This window comes from Chenopodium album, chromosome 1 (assembly GCF_948465745.1).
Source record: "Chenopodium album chromosome 1, dcCheAlbu1.1, whole genome shotgun sequence".
NCBI lineage: Eukaryota > Viridiplantae > Streptophyta > Magnoliopsida > Caryophyllales > Amaranthaceae > Chenopodium > Chenopodium album.
Window position 1 is genome coordinate 3,819,311 of NC_137834.1, and position 11,621 is coordinate 3,830,931.

Sequence of the window (11,621 nt, forward strand, 5' to 3'; positions counted from 1 at the left end):
TACTCATGAATGTATGTTATACCCAGGTGCATGTAACGATCAATCATTGCAACACAAATAACAATTGGCCCAATTGGCTAACCATCCTCTCACTATTGGGTTTGCAATTGAAATAAATCCCAAAAAAAAAAAAAAAAAAAAAAAAAAAACAAGTTTAGTCCGAGTGACAAGAATTGAAGGGGTCAACTTCAATCTCCATCTCTTCTTTTTGGCTCCAAAAATTCCCAAAAACTTTCCAGCTCTCAACCAACAAACGATGCTCCAAAGTCCAAACCAGCAGTTGAAAATGGCTAAACAAAGGACAATGGAATTCGATTCTCTCTCCTTTTCATGGGTAATTTCTCTTTAAGTTTCTCTTTTTTTAATCAATTCCAAATTCCCCCCAAAATTATAATTGTTCTGTAAAATTTAGAATTTGTTTAATTTGTTGATTTTCCCACACCCCAATTGATGATTTTTGAAGAACTAAATGCCCAATATCGACTCTAATCAACTGCAAATTATTCGTATGTTTTTTTCCTCATCTGGGTTTTCTGGGGTTTAATTCTTTCTTAAATTATGTGTTGTGTTAATTTTAGCATCAAGAATGTACATTTGTTATGAATATCAAATTAATCTTTCTTAAATTATGTGCTGTGTTAATTTTAGCATCAAGAATGTACATTTGTTATGAATATCAAATTAAGTACCATCATGGATTATGGTCCTTATGGAGATGGATTGTGGTGGGAATAGTGACCCTTGAGTTTATGATCAAGGTGAACAAAATTTGGATTTTTATCTTAAATATTTGACTAATTTTGGAATTAATATTTTGATTTTTATCTTAAATGCCTTACTAATTTTGGAATTAGTACTTTGATTAGTTGGTCATAATTTGATGAATTGTATGAATTGAGTTGCATGTAAGCTTGTTGTAAGATATGCTGACCATCAAATCTATGTAGCTAGGAAATTGTGAATTAGCAACTTAGCAAGGCATCTGGTAGTTGATTGAGGTTGAGGGAAAATCTAAGAAGTTGATTGGGCATTGGTTTAACTGTAATGCTGTATTAGTGATAATATTATGCAAGAATACTTTTGAACTTTTTATGAAGGCAGAAAAAATCTAGTAGAATTCAATTTGTTGATGCCCAAGGGCTAGATCTATCACATATTCCCATTGCATTTTTATTTCGCTCTCGGATGAACACTACTTTGTTGGATTACAATGTTTTCTATCAAAATCTATCTAGTATCATGTTAGGCTCGTCTAGTTTTCAAAAGCAACAAGCTATCTAGTGGTATAAAGGGGAAGTTCTGAGATTGTAGGGATATCTGATCTACCATCGTGTTGTTGTATGTTCATGTTCTGTTAATCTTCTCTTCGTCATATAGTGATTTTTTTTTTTTTCCCGTCCATCTCTTGCATTACCAGTGACAACTCAACAAGTCACACAAGGGAAAAACAAACTTTATTTTGCATGGGATGTTGTATTACTCTAAGTTAGCTGTTGTATATATTGGCTATTGGAATGATATTTTCATGCAATTCCTCCAGGTATACCTGGAGATGGCAGTTGTTTGTTTCGAGCTGTGGTCCAGGGTTCCTGTCTTATAAAAGGGATGCCAACTCCAAGTGAGAGCCTTCAAAAGAAACTCGCAGATGAACTTAGAGACAAGGTAAGTGAGAATTTATTAATTACAAGGTCTTGTGAACTAATTAATGATTATCAACATTTGTCTTGGCTTATGAATTTAGTGCATTTTTTGGTTTGTTGATAGGGCAGTGTCTTCTTAGTGTAGCTTTTTTTTACCTTCTCTTAGCTAAATATTCTGTTTGCCTCTTACAGGTTGTGGATGAATTGATCAAGAGACGAAAAGATACTGAATGGTAATTTCCATTGAAGACCTTGCTCTAAGCTATAAAAACCATAGAGTCTCTCTCATAATAATTGAATTATGTACCATGAAGTCGTAGGAAATTATTCTGCTTCTTTCCATCACCATTTATATTCTGTAATTCATTGTTCAGGTATCTGGAGGATAAATTTGACAGATATATCTGTCAGATGAGAAAATCCTATGTTTGGGGAGGAGAACCTGAGCTTCTCATGGCCTCACATGTTCTGAAGTAAGTGAAAGTTATCTAATGCCCTTCACACAGTATGCTAAGGGTTTTTTTTTTTTTTTTTTTTTTTTTTTTTTTTTTTTTTTTTTCATCCTTGCTTGTTAAAGTTCGAGCTCATTTTTCATAGAAAAATCTTTCATTAGCATCATCAATTTAGACACCCAAATTATCCTTCGAATATGTGCAAAAATAGGCTTAATTCTTTTCACTCAAAACCCCTTATTTGAACTTTATTGAGTCTATTAATCTCATTTGTTTATTTCACAAATATAATTTAGTTGTGAGGTGAACTTGAGCATCTCTTGTGTGAGTTTCTCTAAATTTATTTAACCCGATTTTACTTGAACAGTTGAACATACTCTCCAAAACTTATTTTTGTAGGGAGGAAAGAGCAAAGTGTGATATGGAAAAATTTGGAGCAATTAGTAGTAATTTGGCCTTTTAAAGGCTTGAAAACATTAGCATTAATAATTTCTATGCTGTTTTGACAATTTTCATACCTTTGTCTTCAGGATGCCCATCACCGTTTACATGCTTGACAAGAAATCCAGTAACCTTAAAATCATAGCAGAATATGGACAAGAGTATGGTACGCAGAGTCCAATTTGCATTCTTTATCATGGGTATGGCCATTATGATGCATTGAAGAGTAATCCTTAATGCAATCGGTATGATATCTTATCTGTTTCTTCTTTTTGTTAAGGGTAGAAAAGATGATACATACTTGTATTTGGAGTTGCCATTATTCGAACTATCCATCTAGATAGAAGTGTTTAAAAGTGTATCCTAAATTTAGATATAATCAAAGTTCCTTCAGATTCAAACCTTCATATTCGATTTGTCTTATTTCCCTTTTCTTTTTCATCTCCCTTGAATCTTGCGGCTTTTCCAGGGGTGTATAGAGACAAGATGGACATAATGTTTTACTGGAACTTGCATGAGTTGCATCTACTGATTACAGACTACAATGACTATATATGGTGTTACCCAAGATGATCAAATCCTTTTAATCTGCTTGATACTTTGTACTATACTGCTATGCATTTGTAACATGTAAATATTGCATGGAAACAATCTAACTGGTGTTTCTCGTATTCATGGTTACTAGTAGGCAGGATTGATATTAGACAACTATGCAATGGGTACGAAGATAGCCCTCTAATGGGGTCAGACAATCTCCACATCGGAGTTCTAGCTGTAAGGCAGAGCACAGCTTCAGTGTATCTGCGGTCTGTGCTCTGCCTATTGTGACCTTAGACAAATCTCTATACCAGAAAGCTGTGATACAGTTCACAGTGTCAGAATGCTCATATATAATGGGCCAAGATGCTGGTTCAGCCATTGTTGTGTACCCGAGATAGCTCATAGGTGTACTACTTGGCACAATGTGCTATATACTTCGTATTGGACTTTCTCCTGTACTATTTTACGGGTATTAATTACTCTCTAATTTTTAGGTAATCATAGCATCCTTGTCAAAAATTTAGAGTGGTGATAAACAGAAATAGAGTAATGGGGAATATTGCTAAATTACTACTTCGTAGTTCTTATGATCAGTTCCTATTTTACTAAATATTTGATTTGAAGGTTGCAATACTCAACTAATTAAGAGCTGCACTGGAAACTTTGTAGATAAAGAATACACTTAAAATGTTCTCCTCCATTACTCTGTACGTGTTAGATACTTCGTATCTTTTTACTTCCCTAAGGTTGCGTTTGGATACTCTTATTTCATTTCAAATAGTGAAATTCAATTCCAGAATTTCAATTGCTAGAATTCAATTCCAAGTCATTTGTTTGGGAAATTATGAATTTGGAATTTCAAATGCTAATAAGGTGTTTGGTAATACAATGTATTTCAAATTCAGAATTTCAAACAAAGGCAAATTCTTCTAATAAAATCACCACAAAAATACAACATACTTACATCAAAGTTGTAATTCAAGTTCACTCCCACTTAAACAAATTAAATCTACTAATCATCATCAATTCATCATTACATATAAAATTTAGACTAACTCTGCTAATTCGATACATCTTTTTATCATATTGAACTCATCGAATCCATTGTTTTACGAACCTATTCACAACACTTTGTCTTGTCCTTTGGAATTCAGACTCCTTGGAAATTACACTATTAGCTTACTAGTAGCAACATGTCTAGAACAAAATTGCTCCTTTCTTTGCAGTGAACAATTGATTTCAACAATTAATTCAGGATTTTAGGGTTTAAAGATAATCTTACACATAATGAAATAAACATAGCAAATCATCATTAGATAAAAAATTTACAGATCAATCAAAGCATGCATACAACTTCGAAATTCAATTGGAAACAAAATACATTATAGAAAGAAAATTGGGCCAATTTGGAGGAAAGTTAGGCCAATTCAAAGGAAAAAAATAAAATCTGAAGGAAAATCAGAGAATTACCAAGAAGATCCAACACAATTAAACCTAAGATTATAGAAAATAAAACCTTAATTTCTCATAAATTAACCAATAACACAACAAATTCAAGCTAAACAAATTGAACAACCCTTGTAGAGAGATGTGGTTTCGCACAAATTCTTAGCAAACGAGCAATGAGAGCGAACGAGAAGAGAGAGAAAGCACGAGGAGAGAGAAAGATGCATTGTCGTTATTTTTTTGGATTTCAAATGACAGACTTTTATGCTGGATTTCAAATTATAAAAAATAAACTTAAGTTTAAGTGGGTTGGAATTGGGCCAATTCCAATTCTAAATTTTTTGGAATACCCAAACAAGGTGTTTGATCCAATTCCAGCATTTCAATGAAATGCTCCATACCAAACAGGCCATAATATAATTGTAAAATACCTCGAATCATGGAGTTTATATTGACTTATCAATTAGCTTACGAGAACTTATACCAGCAACCTCAAATGTTAAGTACGTATATTTCTTTAATTAACATTTGGCAATTGTTAAGCCCAAAAAAAAAGAAAAAAAAATGTGCATTTTTCTAAAATGTATGTTTTGAGATGATATAAATCAGTAAATCACCCTTTATGTTCCCTATCCCTGAATAAATCGGAAACTGATAAGGAGAAAAACTCTAACGAACCATTCAAAAGTCGAAGAGGGAATTGTGCTTAGTTAAGGCAAGTACATAACTAACCTAGTATATTACTCTGTATGTAAAAGTACATAGGCAAGTTATTATTATTATTATTATTATTATTTTGAAGAAAGTTATAATTTTTTTATTTTTTTTTTGAGGGAAGAAAGTTATAATTTATTATATAGATACATACGAAGTATTATTTATTTAGCAATAAAAGAAATGAGGCAATTTCTTTTCCATATATTCATTTTATTTTTATTCTTCTTAGGGACAGGTGTAGCCTTAAACTATAGATACTTGGGTACCAAGTAAACTGTTACCAAAGCATACATATCGGCAATAATCACTCTCATTATCCATTTTCCAAACTAAAAATTCATATAAATACTTACGGAGTATTTATTTTCCTAATAAACCCCACTTAAACCTTACCTTTGGGAAGAGAATTAACTCCGGAATAACCACAAGTTTCTTCACACATAATATACCACATTTCATTTCATTGAAATACAAACATCACTCTGAATTTCTCAAGGTTTGGACTCTATCTTTTTGTCAATTATTAGTTTGTTATTTAGTAAAAACTAAATTTATTTTGATTTTAAATTTTATTATATCTTATGATTTTTTAATGTTCGTTGTTAATTTTAAAATGAGTAGTAGTTTGATAACTTTGAATTGCTGTAATTTTCTATGTTTATGATAATATTCTTGCTTTAATCCAGAAAAACCAAAATAATGGTATATGAAGAGAAAAAGGGTTTCTAAATTATGAATATTTATTAACTTAAGTTGCGAATTCTATCACATATCCGGGTGTAGTTAAGATGTTGAAAGAAGGTACTTGCTAGATATGTATTGTACCATTTTTTGACATAATTTGTAAAGGTACATGCTAGATATTTTATACAGTCGTATACTGATAAATTGACTAAATTCTAGGTAAAAAGTAGAGATATTTTATCACGGTAGTAAATCATCAATTGTTACATATGTGTTAATTTATCGTTTCATTTGTATACAAAATACTAGTAATCTGTATAAAAATGAAATTAGTTGTTCATATGATCTAGACTACCCTATGTTCCTATTATCTTTTGTATTACAATTTACAATGTATAATGAACACATTTTAGCATAAAAGAGGTTTAAGGTGCTTCCTTTACGTATTCGTATTATAGCTTTGGATTTACTGTAAATTTCTTTCTAATCCTAGTAGTCCTGTCAAAGAAGCTTTTCAATGATAATGAATACTGCCATTTTCATTATAACTTATATCATTGTCTTCTTTAAAATTTCCATGATAATTGTATTTGTTTTGCAGTTTGGCACATGTTATTCTTGGATCTTTTATTGCCTATCTATCTCATATTAATGCAATTTATAAACCCTTCCGATAAGCAGTTCACGAAAATTTTATAGTTTTGGTGTTTTCTTAGGCATGTTGCTCCGAAAGTTCTCTGGAGGCTTACCAGACAGATTGAAGTTTTCCTCAGCAATTTGTCGCGGATATTGTGCAGTTGCAGCTAGTAATACAGGTTTGTCAAATGGTAGTGATGGACTTCAACTTACCCTTCTTGGTCCACCAGAGTTATACCAGTCTCCCTTCACCACTGCGAAAAAGGAGGATAATGTTACCTCAGGTGTTTCTGCTAGTCCTACTACTGCTGATTCTAGTACTGGAGATCCCTTCATGGACTTGATGCTTTCGAGTTACAACAGATATGAGGAACCAGTAATGGGACGCACTGAAAATTATTCCCCTACTTACATGTCTTCAGGGAATCCATGCCTCGATTTCTTCTTCCATGTGGTACCTGACACGCCGGCTGAACAGGTGGTCCAAAGGCTGAAGCAAGCATGGGAACAGGATCCATGCACGGCTCTGAAGCTTGTCTGCAACCTGAGGGGTATTAGAGGGACTGGTAAATCAGACAGGGAAGGCTTTTATACTTCTGCTTTGTGGTTGCAGGAAAATCATCCCAAGACTCTAGCAGGCAATGTTGGATCAGTTGCAGGATTTGGCTACTTTAAAGACCTTCTAGAAATCCTGTACCGGCTTCTTGAGGGTCCCACAGTTCGCAAAGATGAAATAGATCTGCTAAAGAAGAGACGCCGTCATGGTGGTAGTCAGTGGTGGTTAAAGCATGGTGGAGCATATTTGGAGGAGGAGGGAAAGAAAGGCTTGAAGCCTAAGCCTAAGTCAACTGAAGAGAAGAGACTAACAGCTGCAAAAAAGGGTATAGAGAGGTACAACAATGATCCTACCTATCGATTTTTGCATAATCACGTCTCAGAACTCTTTGCTAAGCACCTTCAATCTGATTTAGAGAAGATAAGGTCAGGAACTTATGATGACCTTAGCTTAGCAGCAAAATGGTGCCCTTCATTGTACTCGAGGTTTGACAACTATACTCTGCTTTGTGAGAGCATAGCTAGGAGGCTATTTCCTCAAGATCGATACCCTGAATATGAAGGGATTGAAGATGCTCATTATGCTTATCGTGTTAGGGACCGTTTAAGGAAAGAGGTACTAGTTCCATTGCGCAAATCATTAAAGTTGCCTGAGGTCTATATGAGTGCTAGAGAATGGAATTCCATCGTTTACTCACGAGTTGCCTCAATTGCTATGAAGAACTATGCTCAACTGTTTTATAAGAATGATGCAGAGCGGTTTACAAAGTACCTAGAACGTGTTGTGCAAGGGAAGTCTAAGATAGCAGCAGGAGCTTTACTCCCTCATCAAATTGTAAAGAAGGTCAAGGATCCCAAAAACAACAAAGATCCCATGACAAGGTAAGCAAATTTTGTGAACTAATTAACTAAAACAAAATTTTATACATTGGAACTTTGATAACTGATGGTCTACTAATTAAGTAATTGATAACATTCATAATAATGAATCTTACAGATTAAATTTGATTTTTGGTGATTGAAATCAATTTTAAACAGGATTGTTTCGGAGCTCCAATGGAAGAGAATGGTAGAGGATCTCTCCAACATTGGGAAGCTGAAGAATTGCCTTGCCATATGTGATGTATCTGGGAGCATGTATGGCTTGCCCTTAGAAGTGAGTGTCGCTCTCGGGTTGTTAGTCTCTGAGTTGAGTGAGGAGCCTTGGAAAGGAAAGCTGATAACCTTCAGTAGGTTCCCTCAGTTGCAAGTCATCCAAGGGGAAGATCTTCGATCTAAAATCCATTCAATAGAACAATTGCATTGGGAAATGAACACGGATTTCCAAAGGGTGTTTGATAAAATCCTTGAGGTTGCAGTGGAGGGAAAGCTTACAGAAGATGAGATGATCAAGCGACTTTTCGTGTTCAGTGACATGGAGTTTGATGAGGCATCAGCTAATGACTGGGAAACTGACTACCAGGCAATTGTCAGGAAGTTCAATGAGAAGGGGTTCTCAAAGGTTCCTGAAATCGTCTTTTGGAATTTGAGGAACTCTAGTGCTACTCCTGTCCTGGGCAACCAGAAAGGGGTGGCCTTGGTTAGTGGGTTCTCAAAGAATTTGCTAAAGATGTTTCTTGATGAAAGTTTTTTGGAACCTGAGAAGCCGATAGAGGCTGAGGTTCCAGAGTCTGAGAAGATAATGGAGGCCGAGGTTTCAAAGCCTGTGGAGACTACGGAGGCTGAGGTGTTGGACCCTGTGAAGACAATGGAGGCTGCCATCTCAGGCGAGGAGTACGAGAAACTAGTGGTGCTGGACTAGAACATTTGTTTGCCAGATATATAAGGTTTAGGAAGTGGAATAATTTCAGCAATTGACTGGCATTTTGGCCTGTCAAATAAAGACTTGAACATATTTGCATCAGTAAGTTGTTTTGTCAGAGTTAAGTACTTAAGCTTCAGGATGATCATTACAGCTTACATGCTAGTAGCCTTAAACTTTTAGCTGAATAAGATGAAAGAACCCAATTCGCGCTATTTTATCATTAGTCATGGCTTTCTATTGTGAATACACTGAAGATTGTTCTGTAGTACTACATCTGTGTGAATTCTTTTTGAAGTGTATCACTACATGGAAGTGTCCCATATTGGTTGGGAAAGAGAGACTTAAACACTTTATAAGTCTAAGGGGCTACTCCTCTTATTACCATATGATTTTGGGATGGAACCTCCTTAGACTTGTGAAGTAAAATCTCTCTTGGTTTGTGGTTCAGGCCCGCGTTTAACTATTCTAGCTTACCGATTTCTATTGTTAATGAAAAAAATTGTAGTTATTTTTTAAAAAAAAGATGGTAGGGTTTTATTTTTATTTTTTTTTTTATTATTATTATTATTTTTAAAGATGGTAATTTAAAAAAAAAAAAAAATTGAAATAGTAAATTTGGAAATGAAGAAGGACATTTTGGGAAAAGTCAAATTTATCAACCAAGATGCCCTTTCTCTTTGTATAGTACTATAGATATACTCCTGGATCATGTACTCCATACCAATTATGTCTGAATTATTTTGCCTAAATCTATGTTATTGGAAAAAAATTGACAAGAATAATTCCAACTTTGCTCAATTTGCCCAAAATAATCTCAACTTTTGATTATTTTTTAATAATCCAAACTTTAATACGAATTTACTTATAATGGTCCCGATGACCACTAACCTGATAAATAGGTAATGTTTTTTTTTAAAAAAAAAAGTTAAATGAACACGTGTCATTACATGATTGGTTAGAAATAATTTTAATTTATATTATTGATTTAATTGTTTAATTAATTAACTTACAAAAATTATTATTTTTTTTAAAAAAAAACACCACCAATGCAACCACCGCTGTCCCATCCAGGCTTGACCCCCACCTCCGACGGTCGGCGGTTTGCTGACTTCCTGACTGGCCTGCGCCCATCACGCTGGCTCATTTCCCCCCCTCCCCCGTCGGCGAAGTTCACCCCACTTCTCGTTGGTTTTCTGGGTTGTTTAAGGAAGGCATCTAGTTGGGTTTTTTGGGTAAATTTGAGTCTGATATAAGGTCGTTTATTTTGGGGTTATGCGGTGCATCGGGGAGGGGGAAATGGGAGGAGGTTGACGCGTCGGTGTGGGGGAATTTGGGAAATACGGTACGGGTTGTTCGTGGGAAGGGGAAAGGGGTAAGGTGGCCGAGCTTCGCCGGAGGGAGTGGCCAGTCGCAGGCAAATTCATACTAAAGTTCGGATTATTAAAAAATAATAATCCTGACACGTGTTAGGTGACTTGTTATACGAAGTAACAAGTTTTATAATCGGTTGGGACCATTAGTAGCAAATTCATACTAAAGTTCGGATTATTAAAAAATAATCAAAAATTAATTGGGATTATTTTGAGCGAATTGAGCAAAGTTGGGATTATTCACCATTAGTAGTATGTTATTTTGTTTAAATTTTGTGTTATTTTGCTAAAATAGTACGAGTATGTATAAAAAAAAACATGCAAGAATGAAATAATAAGAACTTCATATCAAAATTACATGAATTTTATAGAATTGGAGTATTATAAAATAATCGATGTTGAACATAAAAAAAAAATATATGCAAATATAAAATAACATGTACTTATTTCAAAATAACATATACTTTGCATGTTACTCCCGGAGTAACATAGAAATTACGAAGTACACCATGGTCCATGGATCTTAGAACAATCGATCAGCTAAAATAGATTGTAAGCGACTTCCATGAAACTGAGATGAGACAATCCTGTAGCATGGTAGATTGAATGTCTGATAACTATTTTGGTGATTTTCCAAACGATCTTACGTTTTTTGCCTGTGCTACTGTTCTCAGTCATGATTCTATCAAGGGTAATGTGAAGAAAAATCAGAAAATGGTAATAAAAATTTCTTAAATTAAAGTAATGACATGCATTTATGCATAATGTGAAGAAAATAATAATATTCAAAAAAAAAAAAAAAAAAAAAAAAAAAAAAAAAAAAAAAAACAAGTATTAATTACCGCAATGAAGGAAGGTTAAAGGGCCTTAAGTGTTTTTCTTCTTCTCAGTTTCTTGATTAATTATATGATCTTCCAATGTTCATGCAACACATATATAGATGGAGGATGAAATTATAATATAGACTTTTCTTCATGGAATTTTATTCATAATTTTTGTTTTTTGTAATTAGTATTGGCAATTTGAGGTTTGTTCGTTACTGGTTAGTTGGACTATTATGGACTTGTTTACCATGAGACGACTATGAATATATGGTAATGATTTTTTTTTTTTTTTTTTTTTTTTTTTATTTTATTATTTTTTTTTTTTAAAGAATATGATAATGAATCTTGGTAGAATAAGTCATTTTATACAATAAGTATAATGAAATTGATTCACTTATTCACTTGCCGATTCTCATGAAAATATACTACGTACTAAAAACATAGTCATATTATACATTGTTGGTTTTATCTCATTATATAGTTTTATATTATGAAAAATTATATTTTTATAA

At 33.7% G+C, this 11,621-nt stretch overlaps 2 protein-coding genes and 2 long non-coding RNA genes across 6 annotated transcripts; 2 read left to right on the forward strand and 2 right to left on the reverse strand.

Moving 5' to 3' along the window:
* The first annotated feature begins 224 nt into the window (after positions 1-224).
* Positions 225-3,640, forward strand: LOC145640286 (OVARIAN TUMOR DOMAIN-containing deubiquitinating enzyme 4-like). Of its 3 annotated transcripts, XM_081691591.1 has the most exons (6): positions 386-506; positions 1,541-1,662; positions 1,833-1,873; positions 2,015-2,113; positions 2,623-2,778; positions 3,003-3,640. In XM_081691591.1, exons 1-5 carry the CDS (start codon positions 470-472, stop codon positions 2,768-2,770), a joined length of 447 nt encoding a protein of 148 aa, XP_081547717.1. In that variant the 5' UTR covers positions 386-469; the 3' UTR covers positions 2,771-2,778; positions 3,003-3,640. The 3 variants fall into 3 exon arrangements, with proteins under 3 accessions (XP_081547723.1, XP_081547717.1, XP_081547713.1); XM_081691597.1 differs by lacking the exons at positions 386-506; positions 3,003-3,640 and adding an exon at positions 225-334 and having other exon boundaries at positions 2,623-2,995; XM_081691587.1 differs by lacking the exon at positions 3,003-3,640 and having other exon boundaries at positions 2,623-2,995.
* Positions 3,641-6,935: 3,295 nt separating this feature from the next.
* Positions 6,936-8,915, forward strand: LOC145633065 (uncharacterized). Its single transcript, XM_081685376.1, has 3 exons — positions 6,936-7,993; positions 8,150-8,731; positions 8,828-8,915. Exons 1-3 carry the CDS (start codon positions 6,936-6,938, stop codon positions 8,910-8,912), a joined length of 1,725 nt encoding a protein of 574 aa, XP_081541502.1. The 3' UTR covers positions 8,913-8,915.
* LOC145633124 (uncharacterized) lies at positions 7,915-8,915 on the reverse strand. The gene is made up of 2 exons (XR_014112591.1): positions 8,486-8,915; positions 7,915-8,385 (listed from the first exon to the last, which is right to left on the reverse strand). It is a non-coding gene; the product is annotated as an uncharacterized LOC145633124 (long non-coding RNA).
* A 1,697-nt stretch (positions 8,916-10,612) lies between these two features.
* Positions 10,613-11,345, reverse strand: LOC145633170 (uncharacterized). The gene is made up of 2 exons (XR_014112593.1): positions 11,128-11,345; positions 10,613-10,967 (listed from the first exon to the last, which is right to left on the reverse strand). It is a non-coding gene; the product is annotated as an uncharacterized LOC145633170 (long non-coding RNA).
* Positions 11,346-11,621: the final 276 nt, after the last annotated feature.

Bases quoted from the DNA above. Each gene is read 5' to 3' on its own strand.
- LOC145640286 (XM_081691591.1), top strand. From the start codon at position 470: ATGCCCAATATCGACTCTAATCAACTGCAAATTATTC. The intron at 507-1,540 runs GTATGTTTTTTT...CAATTCCTCCAG, and splicing joins TAATCAACTGCAAATTATTC to GTATACCTGGAGATGGCAGT. The intron at 1,663-1,832 runs GTAAGTGAGAAT...TGCCTCTTACAG, and splicing joins CAGATGAACTTAGAGACAAG to GTTGTGGATGAATTGATCAA.
- LOC145633065 (XM_081685376.1), top strand. From the start codon at position 6,936: ATGGGACGCACTGAAAATTATTCCCCTACTTACATGTCTTCAGGGAAT. The intron at 7,994-8,149 runs GTAAGCAAATTT...AATTTTAAACAG, and splicing joins AACAAAGATCCCATGACAAG to GATTGTTTCGGAGCTCCAAT. The intron at 8,732-8,827 runs TGAAAGTTTTTT...TGTGGAGACTAC, and splicing joins TTGCTAAAGATGTTTCTTGA to GGAGGCTGAGGTGTTGGACC.